Genomic DNA, 22,959 nt, shown 5'->3' on the forward strand with positions numbered 1-22,959 from the left:
TAGAAATTTACATGATACAGTCTACAGTTCTGTATTACCATTAGCATACCAAACATGAACACATTTTCTAGAGAGCCTGAAGCTGAGGACCGTTGATCCTTACACTGGATTATATGTTGGTTATTGTAGATTCAGTTGTCTGTGTGACTATGTGGTATAAAGAGCACCATATATACAGCACAGATAATCTATGGGCTTGCTCATTTACCCATTCCTTTGTGATGTCAAGGGTTTCTCAATCCCTATTCATAGAAAGTCATAAAAGTTCAACTTTGAGTTGTTTGTTTATGACATGGAGTGTGGAGGAGTGGCTCTTGGTCTTTAAGGCAGCGAGGTGGAGTGTTAGTGAAGTGCCGGAGAGATACTCTCCACCATGACAGAAACAAAGCTCTCCCCGGCAAAGTAGCTGTCTTTCTATATCTAAACTTCACCCTGGCAACTCAACATCCTGGATCATGATAGACGATGACAGTAAAACAGAGTGGGCATTTGAATCTAGATGCAGAGCTCGGTCGGTCACGAGTGGCTGGAAATGCCGGAGAGAGATACAAGGGTTGACTTGAATTTTAATCAAGGTCACCAATAAGTAAACCCTCTGGATTTTAACTGGTGGAGTCTTTCACTGAGCTTAGGAGTCATGTACAGCTTGGAGCGGCCGGTCCGAGGACAAAGTTCCAGTCCGAAGGACCGACTGGGGAGGACGAGGAGGATGGTGGTATCCTCCCTCACAGAGGATGAAGAGCTGACGGAAATCCTCAAGTCATACAGCAGTAACAAGGTGACCACCACCAAGTACTCCTTCCTCTCATTTATCCCCAAGAACCTGTTCGAACAACTCCACCGCTTTGCCAATATCTATTTCATATTCCTGGCAGCTCTGAACTTTGTTCCAGTGGTCAATGCCTTCCAGCCGGAAATCAGCATTATTCCCATTCTCCTGGTGCTGGCAGTGACGGCAGTAAAGGATCTTTGGGAAGACTACAGGAAACACAAGTCGGACAAGTTCATCAACGGACTGGTCTGTGAGATTTACAGCAGGTAAATACACTCAGTGTAGATTTTAGTAGAGCATAGGGTTGTTTGTTATCTCTGAATGGGAGCAAATGGAATTAGTACTGCTTATATGGGGTAAACTGATTTGCTAGAACATGGTTTGAAATGTTCTAGCTTGTGCACGAGATCCTTTTACAGGTTAACATTCTGATAGCTATATAGCAAATTGACCAGTAATTATATGTGACAGCTACTTTTACAGGTAGACAAAACGTACAGACCTGTAGTTCTGCAGCTTCTTCTTTATACTTACTAGGGTTGTATATGGTGCCATCAAACTGACTAGCATGCTAACTAGATCAGGTACAGTGCGTTCGGAAAGTATTCAGAACCCTTCACTTTATCCACATTTTGTTACGTTATAGCCTTATTCTAAAATGGATTAAATACATTTTTTTACTCATCAATTTAAACACAATACCCCATAATGACAAAGCGAAAACAGGTTTTTCAATTTTTTTTGCTAAGGTATTAAAAATAAAAACAGAAATACCTTATTTACATAACAATTCAGACCCTTTGCTATGAGACTCGAAGTTGAGCTCAGGTGCATCCTGTTTCCTTTGATCATCCTTGAGATGTTTCTACAACTTGATTAGAGTACACCTGGGGTAAATTCAATTGATTGGACATGATTTAGAAAGGCACACACCTGTCTATATAAGGTCCTACAGTGCATGTCAGAGCAAAATCCAAGCCATGAGTTCGAAGGAATTGTCCCTAGACCTCCAAGACAGGATTAAGTCGAGGCACAGATCTGGGGAAGGGTACCAAAAAATGTCTACAGCATTGAACGTTCCCTGCCTCTATCATTCTTAAATAGACAAAGTTTGGAACCACTCTTCCTAGAAGGGCCTTGGTCAGGTAGGTGACCAAGAACCTGATCACTCTGTAAGAGCTCCAGAGTTCCTCTGTGGAGATGGTTTTCCTTCTGGAAGATTCTCCCATCTCTGCAGCACTCCACCAATCTGGCATTTATGGTAGAGTGGTAAGACAGAAGCCACTCCTCTGTAAAAGGCACATGACAGCTCGCTTGGAGTTTGCCAAAAGGCACCTAAAGGATACTCAGACCATGAGAAACAAGATTCTCTGGTCTAATGAAACCAAGATTGAACTATTTGGCCTGAATACCAAGTGTCACGTCTGGAGGAAACCTGGCACCATCCTTACGGTGAAGCGTGGTGGTGGCAACATCATGTTGTGGGGATGAACAGCGCAAAGTACACAGATCCTTGATCAAAACCTGCTCAGGACCTCAGACTGGGGGGAAGGTTCACCTTCCAATAGTACAACGACCCTAAGCAAACAGCCAAGACAACGCAGGAGTGGCTTCGGGACAGGTCTCTGAATGTCCTTGAGTGGCCCAGCCAGAGCCCGGACTTCAACCTGATCGAAAATCTCTGGAGGTACCTGAAAATAGCTGAGTAGCAACGCTCCCCATCCAACCTGACAGAACTTGAGAGGATCTACAGAGAAGAATGGGAGAAACTCCCCAAATACAGGTGTGCCAAGCTTGTAGCGTCATACCCAAGAAGACTCTGGGCTGTAATCGCTGCCAAAGGAGCTTCAACAAAGTACTGAGTAAAGGGTCTGAATACTTATGTTAATGTGATATTTCATTTTTTATTTATTTTTATTTTTATAAATGTGCAAACATTTCGAAGAACCTGTTTTTAGGTGGGGTATTGTGTGTAGATTGATGAATACAATTGAAAAATACAATTTCATCCATTTTAGAATAAGGCTGTAACGTAACAAATTTTGAAAAAAGTCAAGGGGTCTGAATAGTTTTTAAATGCACTGTATATGCTGAACTGAAGGTAGGATAAGTTGACAATCTCTAATTACAAGGGGTTAAATTATACCATCTGTGGTTGTAAAACATAATTGTTGTGCCATGTGAGAGATGGACACACACACATCTCACTCAATTCCTCTCATGTCTCTCTGCACATAAGGCCTTGACAAGAGAAATTCATTGTTCAATGGGTGTGTCCTCACTTGTTGAGGTATCTTTATCATAATCTATTTTGCCCAGGATGGGGTTGCTAACCCCATATCAAATCTATCCCCTTTTCCGGAGTCTAGGAGTGAGTGGTCGAGGTAGCCTATTGGTTCTTCCTCCCAGGTCTACATGTCCCACCATGCAATCGTTCATATCCTCAGGCTTACTGAGGCCAGACAATCCTTTGGGGAGGAGTAGTTTCTGCCGCGGGACCATTTGTGTTGTATAATCATTTGTACACTGCAAATTGACCACAACTAAGCCCAAAAAGAGGTTGTATTTGAAAATAATAATTTCGTACCTTGATTACATTGAGACACAATCATGTCTCTTTTTTTATTTGTGGGAAAAGATTTTCTAAATTAAACTCATCATTTTTAGCTGAATTCCTGGTGATTTGAGTCTTTTTTGACCAAAAACTAAAAACTTTAGGGGGCCAACAAAAATCACTCGCAGGCTGATTTTGGACCACTGGCCGCCTGTTGCCGACCCCTTTCCTAGGGCCTATCCATACCAACTATCTTTAACATACATGTAACGTTTGTCGTCGGAAGGAGACCAAGGTGCAGCGTGGTAGGCGTACATTCTTTTATTTCAATGTTCCACCAAGAAAAAAACAATAAACAATACAACGAACGAAATGCTTCATGCACTCAAACAAAGACAAGATCCCACACTGAAGGAGAGAAAAAGGTCTGCCTAAGTAAAATCCCCAATCAGAGACAATGAAAGACAGCTGCCTCTGATTGGGAACCACACTCGGCCAAACACAAAGAAATAGAGAACATAGAATGCCCACCCAAATCACACCCTGACCTAACCAAACATAGAGAATAACAATGATCTCTAAGGTCAGGGCATGACAATATATTTTATATTTTGGTTGAATAACAAACCACAGTATTACAGTAATTTGTTTCTCAGTCTCTTTCCTGCCAGGAAAGGGTGGTGGTGGTGGACAGTAAAATAAATGATTAACCTTGAGGTGTGTTCACACGCTCTGGCTCATAGCTGCCTTGGTTGAACATTGTGTTTGAGAAGCCTTTCACTCACTCCCTCTGATTGACTTGAAGACTTGTTTCTTAACACCCACCCTACCTTACAGTTGGCATGGTTCCATCTTGCATGTTGCTGTGCACCCAAACACAGGTCACTGACCAAAATGTAGACAAAAAAAGTGCAGGGTTAATGGTGTTTCCTGGAGTTTTTACAATGTGTAAAATACGTAACCATGTCTGTGTTTAGGAATGTTTCATGGTTGTTTAGAGAGACATGTTCCTTTGCTTGTGTGAATACTGCTCATATGTGTGAAACTGTTATTTTGTTGTCTTTTGTGGTATTGTTAGTAGAGGTCGACTGATTAATCGGAATGGCCGATTTAATTAGGGCCGATTTCAAGTTTTCATAACAATCGTAATCGGCATTTTTGGACGATTTTTTAAAAATTATTATATATATTTTTTTTAACCTTTTATTTAACTAGGCAAGTCAGTTAAGAACACATTCTTATTTTCAATGACGGCCTAGGAACGGGGGGTTAACTGCCTTGTTCAGGGGCAGAATGACAGATTTTTACCTTGTCAGCTCGGGTATTCGATCTTGCAACCTTCCGGTTACTACTCCAACGCTCTAACCATTCTTACATTGCACTCCACGAGGAGCCTGCATGGCAGGCTGACTACCTGTTACACGAGTGCAGCAAGAAGCCAAGGTAAGTTGCTAGCTAGCATTAAACTTATCTTATAAAAAACAATCAACCTTAACATAATCACTAGTTTATCTAGCGTGTCCTGCGTTGCATATAATCGATGTGGTGCCTGTTAATTTCTCATCGAATCACAGCCTACTTCTCCAAAAGGGTGATGATTTAACAAGCGCATTTGCGAAAAAAGCACTGTCGTTGCACCAATGTGTACCTAACCATAAACATCCATGCCTTTCTTTAAAATCAATACAAAGTATATATTTTTAAACCTGCATATTTAGTTAATATTGCCTGCTAACATTACTTTCTTTTAACTAAGGAAATTGTGTCATTTCTCTTGCGTTCCGTGCAAGCAGTCAGGGTATATGCAGCAGTTTGGGCCGCCTGGCTCGTTGCGAACTGTGTGAAGACCATTTATTCCTAACAAATACTGTAACACATCATTGAAGGTTGTACAATGTAATAGCAATATTTAGACTTAGGGATGCCACCCGTTAGATAAAATCCTGAAAGGTTCCGTATTTCACTAAAAGAATAAACGTTTGGTTTTCAAAATGATAGTTTCTGGATTTGACCATATTAATGAGATACGTCTCGTATTTCTGTGTGTTATTATGTTATAATTAAGTCTATGATTTGATATTTGATAGAGCAGTCTGACTGAGCGGTGGTAGGCAGCAGCAGGCTCGTAAGCATTTATTCAAACAGCACTTTCGTGCATTTGCCAGCAGCTCTTCGTTGTGCTTCAAGCATTGAGCTGTTTATGACTTCAAGCCTATTAACTCCCGAGATTTCGGCTGGTGTAACCGATGTGAAATGGCTAGCTAGTTAGCGGGGTGCGAGCTAATAGCATTTCAATCGGTGACGGCACTCGCTCTGAGACCTTGAAGTAGTTGTTCCCCTTGCTCTGCAAGGGCCGGGGCATTTGTGGAGCAATGGATAACGATGCTTCGAGGGTGGCTGTTTTCGATGTGTTCCTGGTTCGAGCCCAGGTAGGGGTGAGGAGAGGGACGGAAGCTATACTGTTACACTGGCAATACTAAAGTGCCAATAAGAACATCCAATAGTCAAAGGTATATGAAATACAAATGGTATAGAGAGAAATAGTCCTATAATTCCTATAATAACTACAACCTAAAACTTCTTACCTGGGAATATTGAAGACTCATGTTAAAAGGAACCACCAGCTTTCATATGTTCTCATGTTCTGACCAAGGAACTTAAACGTTAGCTTTCTTACATGGCACATATTGCACTTTTACTTTTTTCTCCAACACTTTGTTTTTGCATTATTTAAACCAAATTGAACATGTTTCATTATTTATTTGAGGCTAAATTGATTTTATTGATGTATTATATTAAGTTAAAATAAAAGTGTTCATTCAATATTGTTGTAATTGTCATTATTACAAGTAAATAAATAAAAAAAGGCAGATTAATCGGTATCGGCTTTTTTTGGTCCTCCAATAATCGGTATCGGCGTTGAAAAATCATAATCGGTCGACCTCTAATTGTTAGCAAAGTTTTAACAACAGTGGGGGACTTCAGGCCTTCGTCATATTTGATAGTACGCACATGGTCCCACTCTCATTACCCTCAAGTAGTTAACAGGTTATCTTGTGGTCTTTTTTACCATAGGAAACGGCAGACGTATGTGGACCAGCGTTGGCAGGATGTCCATGTGGGGGACTTTGTCCGTCTGTCCTGTAATGAGATCATCCCTGCAGACATGCTGCTGCTGTACTCCTCTGACCCCCACGGCGTCTGCTACATCGAGACGGCCAACCTGGACGGGGAGACCAACCTCAAACAGAGACAAGTGGTCAGAGATCTGCCACGACAGGTATGTGGCCCTCATTGGTTTGAACATGCTGTTATCATTAAATCATCATGATGGCACTTCAGTGTTTGAAGTACCTGAGGCTTAAGTCTTAAAGCAAGCGTGCAAGAGACGGGGCGGCTCGCCCTGCCTAAACAAAACACTGCCGTTTATTGTACAGCTAAAGGTGGCGTGGCACAATAATCAATAAAAAGCTTGATAAAACATGACACAAGAAGCTGTAATTTACCGGCATTACGCAACTGCACTGTATATCTGTGTAAAAAGCTGTACACATCCCGTAAAGGTATGGTGTAAGGAAGAAGAACATCAATAGGGATTAGGTCAAATATTGTCCTTGGGTCTAGTGGTAAATGACTACAGAAATATTTAGTGTGTGTATGTCATGTGTTTCAGGGTTCTGAGTTGACTCCAGAGAACTTCCATAGCCGCATAGAATGTGAGAACCCCAACAACGACCTCAGCCGGTTCCGAGGTTTCATGTGAGTCTGGTTTTAGTGACTACAGACACTGTATGAAGACAGACGTCATTTTATAAACTTTTGAAAGGAAAGGTAACTTCATCATTTATTCTTATTTGTTTCCTACAGGGAGTACCCCAGTAAGGCTCGTGTGGGCTTACACAACAACAACCTCCTTCTGCGAAGCTGCACCATCCGCAACACGGAGACCGTCATAGGCATTGTGGTCTATGCAGGTAAGAGGGTGAAACAATCCTCTTTCCTCAGGTCTAGCTCTTGCTAGGGTTTGGAGTATCCCATTATCCAACCCGGGTGTCCACAGCTGGTTATCATATTTCAAGTTATACCTGGACAACCAGCAGGACTGTGGCAGTTTAGCACCTTTGAAAAGCGTTAAAAGACGGGCAAAGTGCTGTTTTTTAGACCGATTTGCCTCATGATTTGTCAACTCTTGCACAATTTTTGTCCTTCACATCGTAGTGCTGCTTCAGGCTCTTTGTGTGTCTTGACCAATCGGATTCACGGAAATCACAGGTCACGCGGCCCGGGTACAACGCACAAAGTGCGCTCACAACTATCCTCCGGTATTTATTTAGCAAGCGTGATAACACATTACTCCAGACAGACACAAGCAAAAACTCTTACATAAATTTAGCACTTATACACCTAAACATTAGCGATCTGACATGCAGTATTGCATGGAAACTAGACAATTTTTCCGTCTGATCAACTGTAGGCTACTAACAACAACAGCTGCATAGTCTGGCCTACTATGCACCCTGTCCCTCTGGCCAGGGTAAACAGAGCGGTAACATTGTGTATTTAAAGCCCATTTCTTTGTCAGAAAATGTGAATGGGATCAAATGTGGTTTATATTCAAAATGTTGCTGACTAGGCTACTACCTAGCTAATCCAAAATGATTAACTGGAATGAATCAATAAAAACAATAGCTGACAGACTGTGAGTTAATTTTAAATTAGGCCTACAGTTGCATAGGGCAGGACTACATGATGCAAACCTGTATAAAGCATGCTCAGCCCTGTGAGTTTTATTGCTAAATCATGTTGCTTTCTGTCTGTCTGTGTAGAGGAAAATTCCTAGTCCTTCTTTAAAATATAATTCATATGATCAAGTACAAGGTTTCTGCAGTTTTACCTGAACCTGAATCTTCTGTCATAAAGCCTATATAATACTGCCCTTATGGAAAAATGGCTGTTGAGAGAACTACCACATTGTCCTGCCCCCATAATCTATATCAGTTGGCTGCTAGGAATGTAGCCTGCCCCTAGATCCTTTATGCCTTGTCCCCACTAAACATAGTCAGGCAGGTCTGACTACAACACTGCAGGCTAAACCAGTCTGTCTGCTCAGGCACATAAGGTTTCTGCTCCTATTATTTTACTACAAAATCCATACAGGTATACAGTTACATCAGCTCTGGTACCATCAATGGCTTTCTATATATGACATTCATCTCATTTTCTTTCATTTTTCAGCAGCAAAAATGAAGGCTTTTGACGTCTTGTACACTGCATTTTAATGTCTATGCAATTTTATTGTAAAGAATTTCTCTGTTGTTGTTGTAGAATTGTATGTAGAGTTATGCCGTAAGGGTACTATCACCTCTGCATGTTTATTCGTCACCCACAAACAAATACGGTATTTTGACCCAGGTCTGCTGCAGTGGTGGAAAAAGTACCCAACTGTCATACTTGAGTAAAAGTATAAATGCCTTAATAGAAAGTTACTCAAGTAAAAGTGAAATTCAGCCAGTAAAATACTACTTCAGTAAAAGTCTAAAAGTATTTGGTTTTAAATATACTTAAGTATCAAAAGTAAACGTAATTGCTAAAATATACTTAACTATTAAAAGTAAAAGTATAAATCACTTAAAATTCCTAATATTAAGCAAAGGAGACGGCACCATTTTCTTGTTTTTAAATTAACGGATAGCCAGGGTCACAGGCAGTAGGGATGACCACGTGTTCTCTTGATAAGTGTGTGAATTTTACTATTTTCCTTTCCTGCTAAGCATTCAAAATGTAATGAGTACTTTTGGTTGTCAGGAAAAATGTATGGAGTAAAAAGTACAATATTTTCTTTAGGAATGTTGTGAAGTAAAACTTGTCAAAAATATAAATAGTAAAGTACAGATACCCCAAAATACTACTTAAGTAGTACTTTAAAGTATTTTTACTTAACCTGTCTAGGACTTGGAACCCCTCGCCAACAGCCAATAAAATTGCAGGGCGCCAAATACAAATCAACAGAAATCTCATAAATCAAATTTCTCAAACATACAAGTATTAGGCACCATTTTAAATATAAAATTCTCATTAATCCAGCCACAGTGTCTGTTTTCAAAAATGCTTTACAGCGAAAGCTCCACAAACGATTATGTTAGGTCACCACAGAAAAACCCAGCCATTTTTCCTGCCAAAGAGAGGAGTCACAAAAAGCACAAATAGAGATAACATTAATCACTAACCTTTGATGATCTTCATCAGATGACACTCATAGGACTTCATGTTACACAATACATGTATGTTTTGTTCGATAAAGTGCATATTTATATCCAAAAATCAAATTTTACATTGGTGTGTTATGTTCAGTAGTTCAAAAACATGCTATGATTTTGCAGAGAGCCACATGAATTCACAGAAATACTCATTATAAACGTTGATGAAAATTCAAGTGTTATGCATGGAACTTTAGATACACTTCTCCTTAATGCAACCCCTGTGTCAGATTTTTTTTAAACTTTACGGAAAAAGCATAATCTGAGAACAGCGCTCAGAGCCCAAACCAGCCAGAGAAATATCCGCCATGTTGGGTAGTCAACATTATTCATAAATAGCATTATAAATATTCACTTACCTTTGATGATCTTCATCAGAATGCACTCCCAGGAATCGCAGTTCCACAATAAATGCTTGTTTTGTTCGATAATGTCCATCATTTATGTCCAATAGCTTCTTTTGTTAGGGCGTTTGGTAAACAATCCAAAAGCGCGATCTGGTCCATTCGGACAAAACGTTCAAGAAGTTATATTACAGGTCGAAGAAACTTGTCAAACTAAGTATAAAATCAATCTTTAGGATGTTTTTATCGTAAAAGTTCAATAATGTTCCAACCGGAGAATTCCATTGTCTGTAGAAAAGCAATGGAACGAGAGCTACCTCAAGTGAAAGCGCGTGACTGAGAAGGAGGCTGTAGGCAGACCCCTTAGTCAAACAGCTCCCATCCGGCCCCCCTTCACATGAGCAGCCTGACACAACGTTCTAAAAACGGTTGACATCTAGTGGAAGCCTTAGGACGTGAAAAAATAACCCATATCCCACTGTGTATTCGATAGGGGTGAATTCAAAAACTACAAACCTCAGATTTCCCACTTCCTGTTTGGATTTTTTCTCAGGTTTTTGCCTGCCATATCGTTCAAACAGTTTTAGAAACGTTAGAGTGTTTTCTATCCAATACTAATAATAATATGCATATATTAACATCTGGGACTGAGTAGGAGGCAGTTCACTCTGGGCACGCTATTCATCCAAAAGTGAAAATGCTGCCCCCTATCCCAAACAAGTTAAGTACTTTGCACTACTGGTCTGCTGTAAAAGCACACATACATTTACATGTAAATAGCCATGGTTGTGTTGTGTGATCTTGAACCCAGGTCACGAGACCAAAGCCATGAAGAACAACAATGGACCGAGGTATAAACGCAGTAAATTGGAGCGCAGGCTGAACGTGGACGTGCTGTGGAGCGTTGTCCTGCTGGTCATCATGTGTCTGACTGCAGCTATAGGTCCGTACTGATCAATATAACTGACCAAATCTATATGAAAACATGTGTCCGACCACAGCTATACAGTAGGTCTGTATTGCTCTCAATTTAACTGACCACAGCTGTATGTTTGCTGGCCAAATCTATATGAACACACTACTTATCTTGTCCTACCACACAGTTCTTGGTCTTTGCTGTTTTACCACAGCTACAGTTGAAGTCGGAAGTTTACATACACTTAGGTTGGAGTCAATAAAACTTGTTTTTCAACTACTCCACAAATTTCTTGTTAACAAACTATAGTTTTGGCAAGTCGGTTAGGACATCTACTTTGAGCATGACACAAGTGATTTTTCCAACAATTGTTTACAGACAGATTATTTCACTTACAATTCACTGTATTACAATTCCAGTGGGTCAGAAGTTTACATGCGCTAAGTTGACTGTGCCTTTAAACAGCTTGGAAAATTCCAGAAAAGGATGTCATGGCTTTAGAAGCTTCTGATAGGCTAATTGACATCATTTGAGTCAATTGGAGGTGTACCTGTGGATGTATTTCAAGGCATACCTTCAAACTCAGTGCCTCTTTGCTTGACATCATGGGAAAATCAAAAGAAGCAAGGAAGAAGCCACTGCTCCAAAACCGCCATAAAAAAGCCAGACTACGGTTTGCAACTGCACATGGGGACAAAGATTGTACTTTTTGGAGAAATGTCCTCTGGTCTGATGAAACAAAAATAGAACTGTTTGGCCATAATGACCATCGTTATGTTTGCAGGAAAAAGGGGGAGGCTGGCAAGCCAAAGAACACCATCCCAACCGTGAAGCATGGGGGTGGCAGCATCATGTTGTGGGGGTGCTTTGCTGGAGGAGGGACTGGTGCACTTCACAAATCATCATGAGGATGGAAAATTATGTGGATATATTGAAGCAACATCTCAAGACATCAAACAGGAAGTTAAAGCTTGGTCACAAATGACCCCAAGCATACTTCCAAAGTTGTGGCAAAATGGCTTCACACAGCCCTGACCTCAATCCCATAGAAATGTTGTGTGCAGAACTGAAAAGGCGTGTGCGAGCAACGAAGCCTACAAACCTGACCCAGTTACACCAGCTCTGTCAGGAGGAATGGGCCATAATTAATCCAACTTATTGTGGGAAGCTTGTGGAAGGCTACCCAAAATGTTTGACCCAAGTTAAACAATTTAAAGGCAATGCTCCCAAATACTAATTTTTATTTATTTTATTTTACCGTTATTTTACCAGGTAAGTTGACTGAGAACACGTTCTCATTTGCAGCAACGACCTGGGGAATAGTTACAGGGGAGAGGAGGGGGATGAATGAGCCAATTGTAAACTGGGGATTATTAGGTGACCGTGATGGTTGAGGGCCAGATTGGGAATTTAGCCAGGACACCGGGGTTAACACCCCTACTCTTACAATAAGTGCCATGGGATCTTTAATGACCTCAGAGAGTCAGGACACCCGTTTAACGTCCCATCCGAAAGACAGCACCCTACACAGAGCAGTGTCCCCAATCACTGCCCTGGGGCATTGGGATCTTTGTTTAGACCAGAGGAAAGAGTGCCTCCTACTGGCCCTCCAACACCACTTCCAGCAGCACCTGGTCTCCCATCCAGGGACTGACCAGGACCAACCCTGCTTAGCTTCAGAAGCAAGCCAGCAGTGGTATGCAGGGTGGTATGCTGCTGGCCCTAATTGAGTGTATGTAAACTTCTGACCCACTGGGAATGTGATGAAAGAAATAGAAGCTGAAATAAAGCATTCTCTACTATTATTCTGACATTTCACATTCTTAAAAAAAAGTGGTGATCCTGACTGACCTAAGACAGGGAATTTTTACTAGGATTAAATGTCAGGAATTGTGAAAAACTGAGTTTAAATGTATTTGGCTAAGGTGTATGTAAACTTCTGACTTCAACTGTATAGCGCTGCTGTAAACAAGTATTTTGACCACATCCGTATCATTCTTTGTGTCCCCCAGGCCATGGTCTCTGGCTCAGGAACCTGAAGGATGCTTCCTTTCTGATCCCTGACACCACGTCTCCTGCCCTGTCTGGCTTCTACCTGTTCTGGACCATGATCATAGTTTTACAGGTAGGTAGCACACTAAATGTCTTAAAACTTTGTGTTAATATGCTAAATTCATGATGGTAAATTATCTTCCATTCTCTCCTTGGAAGGTGCTCATCCCCATCTCCCTGTATGTTTCCATCGAGATCGTCAAACTGTGTCAAATCTTCTTCATCCAGAACGACGTGGACTTCTATAATGAGTATATGGACTCCAGGATCCAGTGTCGGGCCCTGAACATCACAGAGGACCTGGGTCAGATTCAGTATGTGTTCTCAGACAAGACTGGCACGCTGACAGAGAACAAGATGGTGTTCCGGCGCTGCACCATTGCTGGGGTGGAGTACCCCCACGAGGAAAATTGTGAGAAGTCAAAGTACATTTTTCTACACAACACAACATTTTCCATCAGGCGTACTCATGATTAGGGTTGCAAAGGGAGGGTATATTACTGGAAACGTTCAAAGTTTACCAGTAAAATATCAGAATTTTAGTATCTTTCAGGGATTTTAGACATCTAGTGGCCCTTTTGGGTACTTCAGATTATCACAGGTGTATGTAATCATCTCTGGCCCTCTAAAATAATATATGATTTTTTTTATATACAGTACCAGCCAAGTTTGGACACACCTACTCATTCAAGGGTTTGTCTTTATTTTGACTATTTTCTACATTGTAGAATAATAGCGAAGACATCACAACTATGAAATAACACATATGGATTCATGTAGTAACCAAAAAAGTGTTAAACAAATCAAAATATATTTTATATTCTTCAAAGTATCCACCCTTTGCCATGTTGACAGCTTTAGACACTCTTGGCATTCTCTCAACCAGCTTCACCTGGAATGCTTTTCCAACAGTCTTGAAGGAGTTCCCACATATGCTGAGCACTTGTTAGCTGCTTTTCCTTCACTCTGCCGTCCAACGCATCCTAAACCATCTAAATTGGGTTGAGGTAGGGTGATTGTAGAGGTCAGGTCATCTGATGCAGCACTCCATCACCCCTTCTTGGTCAAATAGCCCTCACACATCCTGGAGGTGTGTTTTGGGTCCTTGTCCTGTTGAAAAACAAATGATAGTCCCACGAAGCACAAACCAGATGGGATTGCGTATCGCTGCAGAATGTTTCGGTAGCCATGCTGGTTAAGTGTGGCTTGAATTCTAAATAAATCACTGACAGTGTCACCAGCAAAGCACCATCACACCTCCTCCATGCTTCACGGTGGGAACCACACGTATGGAGATCATCCGCTCACCTACTCTGCGTCTCACAAAGAAACGGCAGTTGGAACCAAAAATCTCAAATTTGGACTCCTCAGACCAAAGGACAGATTTGCACCGGTCTAATGTCCATTGCTCGTGTTTCTTGGCCCAAGCAAATCTCTTATTATTGTTGTCCTTCAGTAGTGATTTCTTTGCAGCAATTCGACCATGAAGGCCTGATTCACGCAGTCTCCTCTGAACAGTTGATGTTGAGATGTGCTGTTACTTGAACTCTATGAAGCATTTATTTGGGCTGCAATTTCTGAGGCTGGTAACTCTAATGAATGTATCCTCTGCAGCAGACGTAACGCTGGTTCTTCCTTTCCTGTGGTGGTCCTTTATGAGAGCCAGTTTCATTATAGCGCTTGATGGTTTTTGCGACTGCACTTGAAGAAACTTTAAAAGTTCTTGAAATTTTCCCTATTGACTGACCTTCATGTCTTAAAGTAATGATGGACTGTTGTTTCTATTTGCTTATTGGAGCTGTTCTTGCCATAATATGGACTTGGTCTTTTACCAAAAAGGGCTATCTTCTGTATACCACCCATACCTTGTCACAACACAACTGATTGGCTCAAACGCATTAAGAAGGAAAGAAATTCCACAAATGACCTGTTAACAAGGCACACCTGTTAATTGAAATGCATTCCAGGTGACTACCTCATGAAGCTGCTTGAGCGAATGCCAAGAGTGTGTAAAGCTGTCATCAAGGTGAAGGGTGGATACTTTGAAGAATCTCAAATATATGTTGATTTGTTTAACACTTTTTTGGTTACTACATATTTCCATATGTGTTATTTCATAGTTTTGATGTCTTCACTATTGTTGTACAATGTAGAAAATAGTAAAAATAAAGAAAATCCCTGGAATGAGTCGGTGTGTCCAAACTTATGACTGGTACTGTATATTTTTAAATAAAATATGAGAAAGCTGTAAAACATTATGCTAAATGTAAACCATCAACTTAGTGAATACCATTGGTGTTTATTATGAGGGTTTCAGCATAAAATACCCTTTATATTTATTTTTCGAACTTCATTGATTAGATAATATTTCATTAATTAGGCTATTTTCTCTTGAACCATATGGTCTATCTACTAAACTCTATGGACACAGATATAATACATTTACATTTAAGTCATTTAGCAGACGCTCTTATCCAGAGCGACTTACACCTTATGATATCCAGTGGAACAACCACTTTACAATAGTGCATCTAACTCTTTTAAGGCGGGGGGGGGGTTAGAAGGATTACTTTATCCTATCCTAGGTATTCCTTAAAGAGGTGGGGTTTCAGGTGTCTCCGGAAGGTGGTGATTGACTCCGCTGACCTGGCGTCGTGAGGGAGTTTGTTCCACCATTGGGGTGCCAGAGCAGCGAACAGTTTTGACTGGGCTGAGCGGGAACTGTACTTCCTCAGAGGTAGGGAGGCGAGCAGGCCAGAGGTGGATGAACGCAGTGCCCTTGTTTGGGTGTAGGGCCTGATCAGAGCCTGAAGGTACGGAGGTGCCGTTCCCCTCACAGCTCCGTAGGCAAGCACCATGGTCTTGTAGCGGATGCGAGCTTCAACTGGAAGCCAGTGGAGAGAGCGGAGGAGCGGGGTGACGTGAGAGAACTTGGGAAGGTTGAACACCAGACGGGCTGCGGCGTTCTGGATGAGTTGTAGGGGTTTAATGGCACAGGCAGGGAGCCCAGCCAACAGCGAGTTGCAGTAATTCAGACGGGAGATGACAAGTGCCTGGATTAGGACCTGCGCCGCTTCCTGTGTGAGGCAGGGTCGTACTCTGCGAATGTTGTAGAGCATGAACCTACAGGAACGGGTCACCGAGTATTCATAATAAATTAATACTCTATATTTTATAATAAAAAAAAGTGTTATTCAAGTATAAATGACCAAAGTTATGACAAATTGCCATAGATTTTCTGTTAATTACCAAAATTACTGAAGATTGCGGTAACTTCGGTAAATTAACGGTATATTATATTTTTTTGTGGGTGCTTATTTGTCCTGAAATACCCTCGGGAGTGTCTCTAACCGCTAGGCTACCTGCCTCCCATGATACCATGACACTAAGGATTTTGTACAATGTATTTAACCATTTCTTTCGTCCTTCCCTGTCTGTCTTTCTGGCAGCGAGGAGGCTTGAAGTGTACGAGGAGGATGAGGCGATGGGTTGCTCCCACACGCTCAAGTCACGTGCCAGCGCCAAGTCCCTGAGCTGCAAGTCACTCAGCTGCAACCGCAGCTCTGTGTCCCTGCACACACTGACAGGCCACTCTGAGGGGGAGGAGTCACCCAGCCCCACCTTGCCCCGACACAGCGCCTTCAGTAGCCCCATGGTGAAACTCATACACCCAGTGTTTATTAATCCATTTTCAATAAGACCCCTCAGGAGATGCACGTTTTTGTTCTAGCCAAGCACTAAGACACCTGATTCTTCTAATCAAGACTTGGTGATTAGTTGATTCGTTGAATCACACACAACTGACGGCATGATATGAAATGTCTAATTCATATTTTCCTGTCTTCCCTCAAGGAGAAGGATATAGTCCCAGACCCTTTCCTGGTTCAGAAGCTGAACTGTCTGTCCTCTCCACTCTTCCTTCTGAGGGACGCCAGTATGGAGCTCACCTACATCGTTGACTTCTTCATGGCTCTGGCTATCTGCAACACGGTAGTGGTGTCTTCTCCCAACCAGCCCCGCCATGTGGTACGTAACATAGCCTCAACTTAATAAAAGGAGGTAGATGTTTGCGGGGTTCGCACATGGTGCTTGAGGTGCTTAATTAAAGTACTTGAATTTGGCACTCTGAAATTCAAGCAATTCAAGTACTGCAATACTGCAAATCAGACATGTTCTCAGTTGGTACTTGAATTCAAATGAAAGAAGAGAAAATGATAAAAATATGTTAATATTATATAATTTAATATAATATTTGAAAAATGTATTGGTCTTACGAATTCATTTCCAGGCATACTGCCGAGTTTTATTTCCTCAAGTGTTTCGCACTCTGGTTTCCAGGTGAGATCGCTCATTCCACCCACACTGCCACTCAGCCAGGCAGGTACAGAACTGACTGATTTAGACGCCGCCAAACATCACATAGACAGTTAAAATGCCGGGCAAATGTAGATTCAATGTGTGTATGGAAAATGTCTTTAATCTTGAATTTCAGCTCATGAAACATGGGACCAACACTTTACATGTTGTGTTTTATATGTTTGTTTACCCATTTTATTTTTTTACCACTACATCACTGAACCCAACCAACCCACAACGTGTAATGTGCAAAAAATGTGTAAGACTGACTTTGTGAGCATGGGTGAATCGGCCCTGAAGGGGGAAAGACACAACGCTGCATTCTGCTTTGGCGCCAGTTCTACATTGACTTTTTCTCTCCAGAGCTTTTTAGCCTCGTTCAAGGAGCGCTCGCGATATTACGCTTCATCAAGTGGCAGCTGTACTTTTGCCGTTCTGTTGGATGTTCACATGCCGCTTTCTTCACACAGCCCACCCGCCCTTCTCACGAACGGCAACGTTAAAGCTGCCTGTCAGAAGCAAGATGCTTTTTTGTAACTATGTCACACCTGCTCTCGCTCTCCCTCTCGGCGGCCCATCCTTACGCACACCTGTCACCATCATTACGCGCACCAGCGCTTCATGTGACTCTACCTAATTTATTGCCTCCCCTATATCTGTCACTGCATCAGTTTCTTCCCCGGGTCAGCATTAATGTCTTCTTGTTTCCCTTGTCCAGACGCTGTCCTTGTTTTGTTTCATGTCTGTTATTAATTAAATCTCCACTCCCTGTACTTGCTTCTCGTCTCCCAGCGTCTGTCCTCACAGAATGCAGACACGAATATTGGAAGCATCAGGTAGTTTTTTTGTTTTTTTGTTGGGGTTTGTGACGTCTGGTCCAGGTGCCGCTGCCGAAGGAACCAGGGGTCCCTCAGCTGGCTTGTCGGGCTTCCATGCCTTAGCTGGCTTGAGAGGTTTTGTTGGCTCGGCAGGCTCCCATCCCACCTCAGCCGGGTTTCGTCAGGCTCCCACGCCTCAGCCGGCTCATCCAGCCCAGGTGGGACGCCGGGTGGCGCCCCTAGAGGGGGGATATTGTCACGCCTGCTGCCGCTCGAGGGTGACAGGTGGCCCATCATTACGCACACCTGTCACCATTGTTACGCGCATCAGCACTTCATGGGACTCACCTGGACTATATTACCTTATTGATTGCCTCCCCTATATCTGTCACTTCCTCAGTTTCTTCCCCGTGTCTGCATTAATGTTATTTTGTCCAGACTAATGTTATTTTGTGCAGACTCTGTCCTTGTTTTGTTTCATGTCCGTTATTTATTAAATATTCACTCCCTGTACTTACTTCTCGTCTGCCAGTGTGTGTCCTCAAACTATTAAGTAGTAGATTCCCAAATGCCCAATAAAAATACAATGGTCATTAAGCTGCAATAGGAAATGTGTGTTCACCAGTAGGTATGTCCCAAAGCTCTGCTCATCACTACTCAAATTACGTCATCAGTACTGACTTACCACTCATGTAAGTAGTAAAACACTTATTATTGAGTAGGACTTGTAAGGTAGTGATGAATATACCAAGTTCGTTTTTTTTGTTGAGGTTGTGGCGATATACTGCCATCTAGTGGCGACTAGAAACAATTGCATAATAGGAATAGGATTTGACATGGGTCCTCAGATCCTCAAAGTTCTACAGATGCACCATCGAGAGCATCCTGACTGGTTGCATCACTGCCTGGTATGGCAACTGCTCGGCCTCCGACCGCAAAGCACTATAGAGGGTAGTGCGAACAGCCCAGTACGTCACTGGGGCCAAGCTTCCTGCCATCCAGGACCTCTATACCAGGCGGTGTCAGAGGAAGGCCCTAAAAATTGTCAGACTCCAGCCACCCTAGTCATAGATTGTTCTCTCTGCTACCGCATGGCAAACAGTACCGGAGCGCCAAGTCTAGGTCCAAGAGGCTTCTAAACAGCTTCTGCCCCCAAGCCATAAGACTCCTGAACATCTAATCAACTGGCTACCCAGACTATTTGCATTCGCCCCCCCACTCCTATTACTCCACTGCTACTCTCTGTTGTTATCATCTATGTATAGTCACTTTAATAACTCTACATACATGTACATACTACCTCAACTAACCGGTGCCCCCGCACATTGACTCTGTACCGGTACCCCCTGTATATAGTCTATTGTTATTTTACTGCTGCTCTTTAATTACTTGTTACTTTTATTTCTTATTATCTGTATTTTTTAAAACTACATTGTTTGTTAGAGGGTCGTAAGTAAGCATTTCACTGTAAGGTCTATCTATACCTGTTGTATTCGGCGCATGTGACTAATACAATTTTATTTGAACTATTGCAAATTGATAGTCCTTGAAAATAAATATTAGTGCTTGAAAAAGTACTTGAAAGTTGTCACGCTGGTATAAAGGATTTTGGAGACAGGCGCAGGAATACACAATAGGGGTTTTTAATACACCCATACAAAAACACTGGGCTGTACCCAAACAAAAGAGCGAGGGTAAACCTTGTTGACTGACACGGGACAATACCCGTAATACACAATATATAAAGCATGCAGCATAACAGCTCCACCAACGCATAGGTACTCACACCACCAACGGACATGGGAACAATAATCGACAAAGACAGAGGGAACAGAGGGCACATATATAACATACTAATCAGGGGAAATGGGAACCAGGTGTGTGTGTAATCAGAAAAGACAGTCCGGGGTTGATGATAATGAATCCCGTTTAGTGAAGCCTAGAAAGCCGGTGACGTAGACCTCCGGAACTGGTGAACAGAATGAGGATCAGTACCGGGGGGATCCGTGACAAAAGTCCTTGAATTTGACTTGCCACTTTCTGTACAAACCCTGTGTTTGCGATGTTTTAATTCCAAACAATGTCCATGTGTAGTCCTCAAAGGGGGAAAGCACATGCTGAATGTAACAAAAATGTATATGTTTGACCAGGGTTAGTGCCAATTCCATTTCAACTGATGTTGTCAATTACATTCCCAGGTCCAGGTGCCAGAGGTCTCCCGTACCCCCCTTAAATCCCTGGAGGACATCAAGATGCTGTTCCAGCGTTTTGGCCTCCCCCGCTTCTCCACACTCTCTCCTCCCCACACTACAGAGAGCCCTCGCAGCTTCACACGCAGGCTCTTTTCCAGGGGCAAAGCAGCCTCCTTCACCCCCAGCCCCTCCCCTACCCCCACCAAGCTGGGTACAGAGCCAGATGGGGAGCATAACCTTGAAGACTCCATCCTAAGTATCAAACCAGGGCTGGATGGGGTCCCTGGAGAGGATGGGGACCAAGGGTATGAGGAGGAGGGAGAGCATGGCTCTTGGAAAGGCGAAGAGGACAAGATGTTACACCTCAACCCGGGGGCCTGGAGCGGACTGGAGAACTCAAACGGAGCCGAAGGCCCTCCCAGTGAACCTGGGGCAGATGAACTGATCTATGAGGCGGAGAGCCCTGACGAGGCGGCTCTGGTCCACGCGGCCAGGGCCTACCGCTGCACCCTGCAGGGACGCTCACTCGAGCGCCTTCTGGTGGAGCTGCCAGGGATGGGCAGCCTGGCTGTGCGCCTGCTCCACATCCTGCCCTTCGACTCCACCCGCAAGAGGATGTCTGTGGTGGTCCGCCACCCACTCACCAAGCAGGTGGTGGTCTACACCAAGGGAGCCGACTCGGTCATCATGGACCTGGCAGAGTCACCTAAAGGTGCTGAGCAGTCAGACGGGAGACAGGGTCACATCAGAGAACAAACCCAGAAACACCTAGACAACTACGCCAGGGAAGGCCTTCGCACCCTCTGCATCGCTAAGAAGGTACAGACATCTACAGTGGTTAAACTTTTTAGCTTTGACCTTAAATACCACATTAATTCACATTTGTGTCTATGGAAAAAAGACTTGATAACTTAGAATAGTTGATTGTCCTCGTTAGAATAAATTATTTTTCACTTACTGGTGCATTGTGCTAACAGGTGTTGGAGGAGGAGGAGTATGACATTTGGTTGAAGCGTCATGCATTTGCAGAGACCAGTATAGAGAACAGAGAGGAGCTTCTACTGGAGTCTGCACAGAGACTGGAAACCAACCTCACCCTACTGGGTAAAACTCCACTGACATGTTTTCTTACACCATTAGGAGAATAAGGATGATTTATTTAATTTCTTGCTAAAGTATTAGTCATAGGGTACAAATCAATTAAAGGCACAGCCTGTAACTTTCATAGTCAACAGTGCTGCTCCTACACTTGTTTATAAACTGTGGTGGTGAATTCAAGGAGCAACTTGGTTAGGACTGTCCCCAACAAAAATAGAATCTTGGCCAACCAAGAAGAGTCTGTTCTTTCGAATTTCAAAGATTTTTCCATATTAACACATCCTATGTCAGGGTTATTTTATATTATTTGGCTCCCATCATTTAAAAAATATATATAATAAAAAAATCTCGGACCCGACATGCAAAAAGTCCCAAGAAGGAAGTTACCCTACTTAAATAATGCAAAGGTTACATTTTAACTTCATTCATTAGGAGAGAGAATGCTGAAGGCAGTCAACTAATAAAGCAGGCAATGAACCATTTTGTGGTGCTGAAACGTAAAGTTGCAATCGCAGTGCAATCAATAGGAGGTGAACAGCACCTGGCGCTGAAAATATAGCTAACTTGTTATGCAAGTGGCGCACAGCAACATATCCAGAAAAACTACACCAGTTGAGTAATTCATTTCAACAATAATCTTCATTTTAATTTGACTTTACAAATAACAAGAGGGCTTAATTGGAGTCTATTTCTTCCGAGCCTATGCCTATATAAAATAGCCTACCTCAGCCAGTTAAGTTATGTGGCTTAACAGCATCTTTCACAAGAAAGAAATGGCAATAGAAGTGGGATTTTTAAAATGTATTAGGCCTACATAAAATTGCAACTGGCCAAAACTGTTGCATCTTACATAAAACAATAATTTAAAGAAAAAAAGTGATGTCTGTATCGGGAGTCTTGGGATAATCTGCTCCTGTAAGGACCAAAAATACTGTCAGCTTGAGACCTAAATAGCCCTGGATAAGCACTCACAATAATGTTAGTATTTACTAAATACAGTCATATAGGCCACTGAGTTACTTACTCAATGGGAAAAGTTGCAGTTCCACTCGGACACGATGTCGGATGAGATGGATGTGATTTTGATGTGCAGGCAGTCCTCCATTGACTTAACTCCATTGACTAATGGGACTGTAGCGACTGTGTTGACTTCAAAATCAGGGGTGTGATCTGCGTTTCTATTCATGCGTTGATCGACATGGTAATGGCTCTATAGTATTGGAGAAAAGTTGAAAAAAACTGACCCTCCATTACATCGTGACGTGTCATGCCGTAATGTACAGCACGCATTAAGCAACTATTTCTGTCTTACAATCTCTCTCCACCAGGTGTAGTACTTCTCTCATCGTTTAAAAACAAGAAATGGACAGTGACGGGGGTAAGGGGGTCATTTTTGCATCTTCACTGCAAGCGATCATCATTCTCAAAGCCGCTGTTTACTTCTGAAGATCACTTTAGCACCGCCCTAAAAACCCGATTCAAATTCGACACAAACCTTCAAATAGGTATGTAATGACACATTATATAAACTCTTTATAGTGTTTTATTTACATTTTAGAGGCGATAAGGTGATAAGTTGGACAGATCGAGTGGAAAAAAA

At 42.3% G+C, this 22,959-nt stretch overlaps 1 protein-coding gene across 4 annotated transcripts in view; it reads left to right on the forward strand.

The window, feature by feature from the left end:
* LOC139563437 (phospholipid-transporting ATPase VD-like) overlaps positions 1-22,959 on the forward strand; it is a 45,534-nt gene that overhangs the window by 8,316 nt on the left and 14,259 nt on the right. For 2 of the 4 annotated variants that reach the window (XM_071382104.1, XM_071382108.1), the window contains 10 exons: positions 6,402-6,606; positions 7,000-7,085; positions 7,194-7,300; positions 10,739-10,870; positions 12,856-12,968; positions 13,055-13,307; positions 16,345-16,550; positions 16,748-16,921; positions 20,268-21,080; positions 21,239-21,365. In XM_071382104.1, the coding sequence (XP_071238205.1) occupies positions 6,402-6,606; positions 7,000-7,085; positions 7,194-7,300; positions 10,739-10,870; positions 12,856-12,968; positions 13,055-13,307; positions 16,345-16,550; positions 16,748-16,921; positions 20,268-21,080; positions 21,239-21,365 (2,216 nt within the window). Of the gene's footprint in view, positions 1-266; positions 1,039-6,401; positions 6,607-6,999; positions 7,086-7,193; positions 7,301-10,738; positions 10,871-12,855; positions 12,969-13,054; positions 13,308-16,344; positions 16,551-16,747; positions 16,922-20,267; positions 21,081-21,238; positions 21,366-22,959 lie in introns of those variants that run through there. The other 2 variants (XM_071382106.1, XM_071382107.1) reach the window with 2 other exon arrangements.

Source organism: Salvelinus alpinus, chromosome 34, assembly GCF_045679555.1.
Source record: "Salvelinus alpinus chromosome 34, SLU_Salpinus.1, whole genome shotgun sequence".
In the NCBI taxonomy this organism is placed as follows: Eukaryota; Metazoa; Chordata; class Actinopteri; order Salmoniformes; family Salmonidae; genus Salvelinus; species Salvelinus alpinus.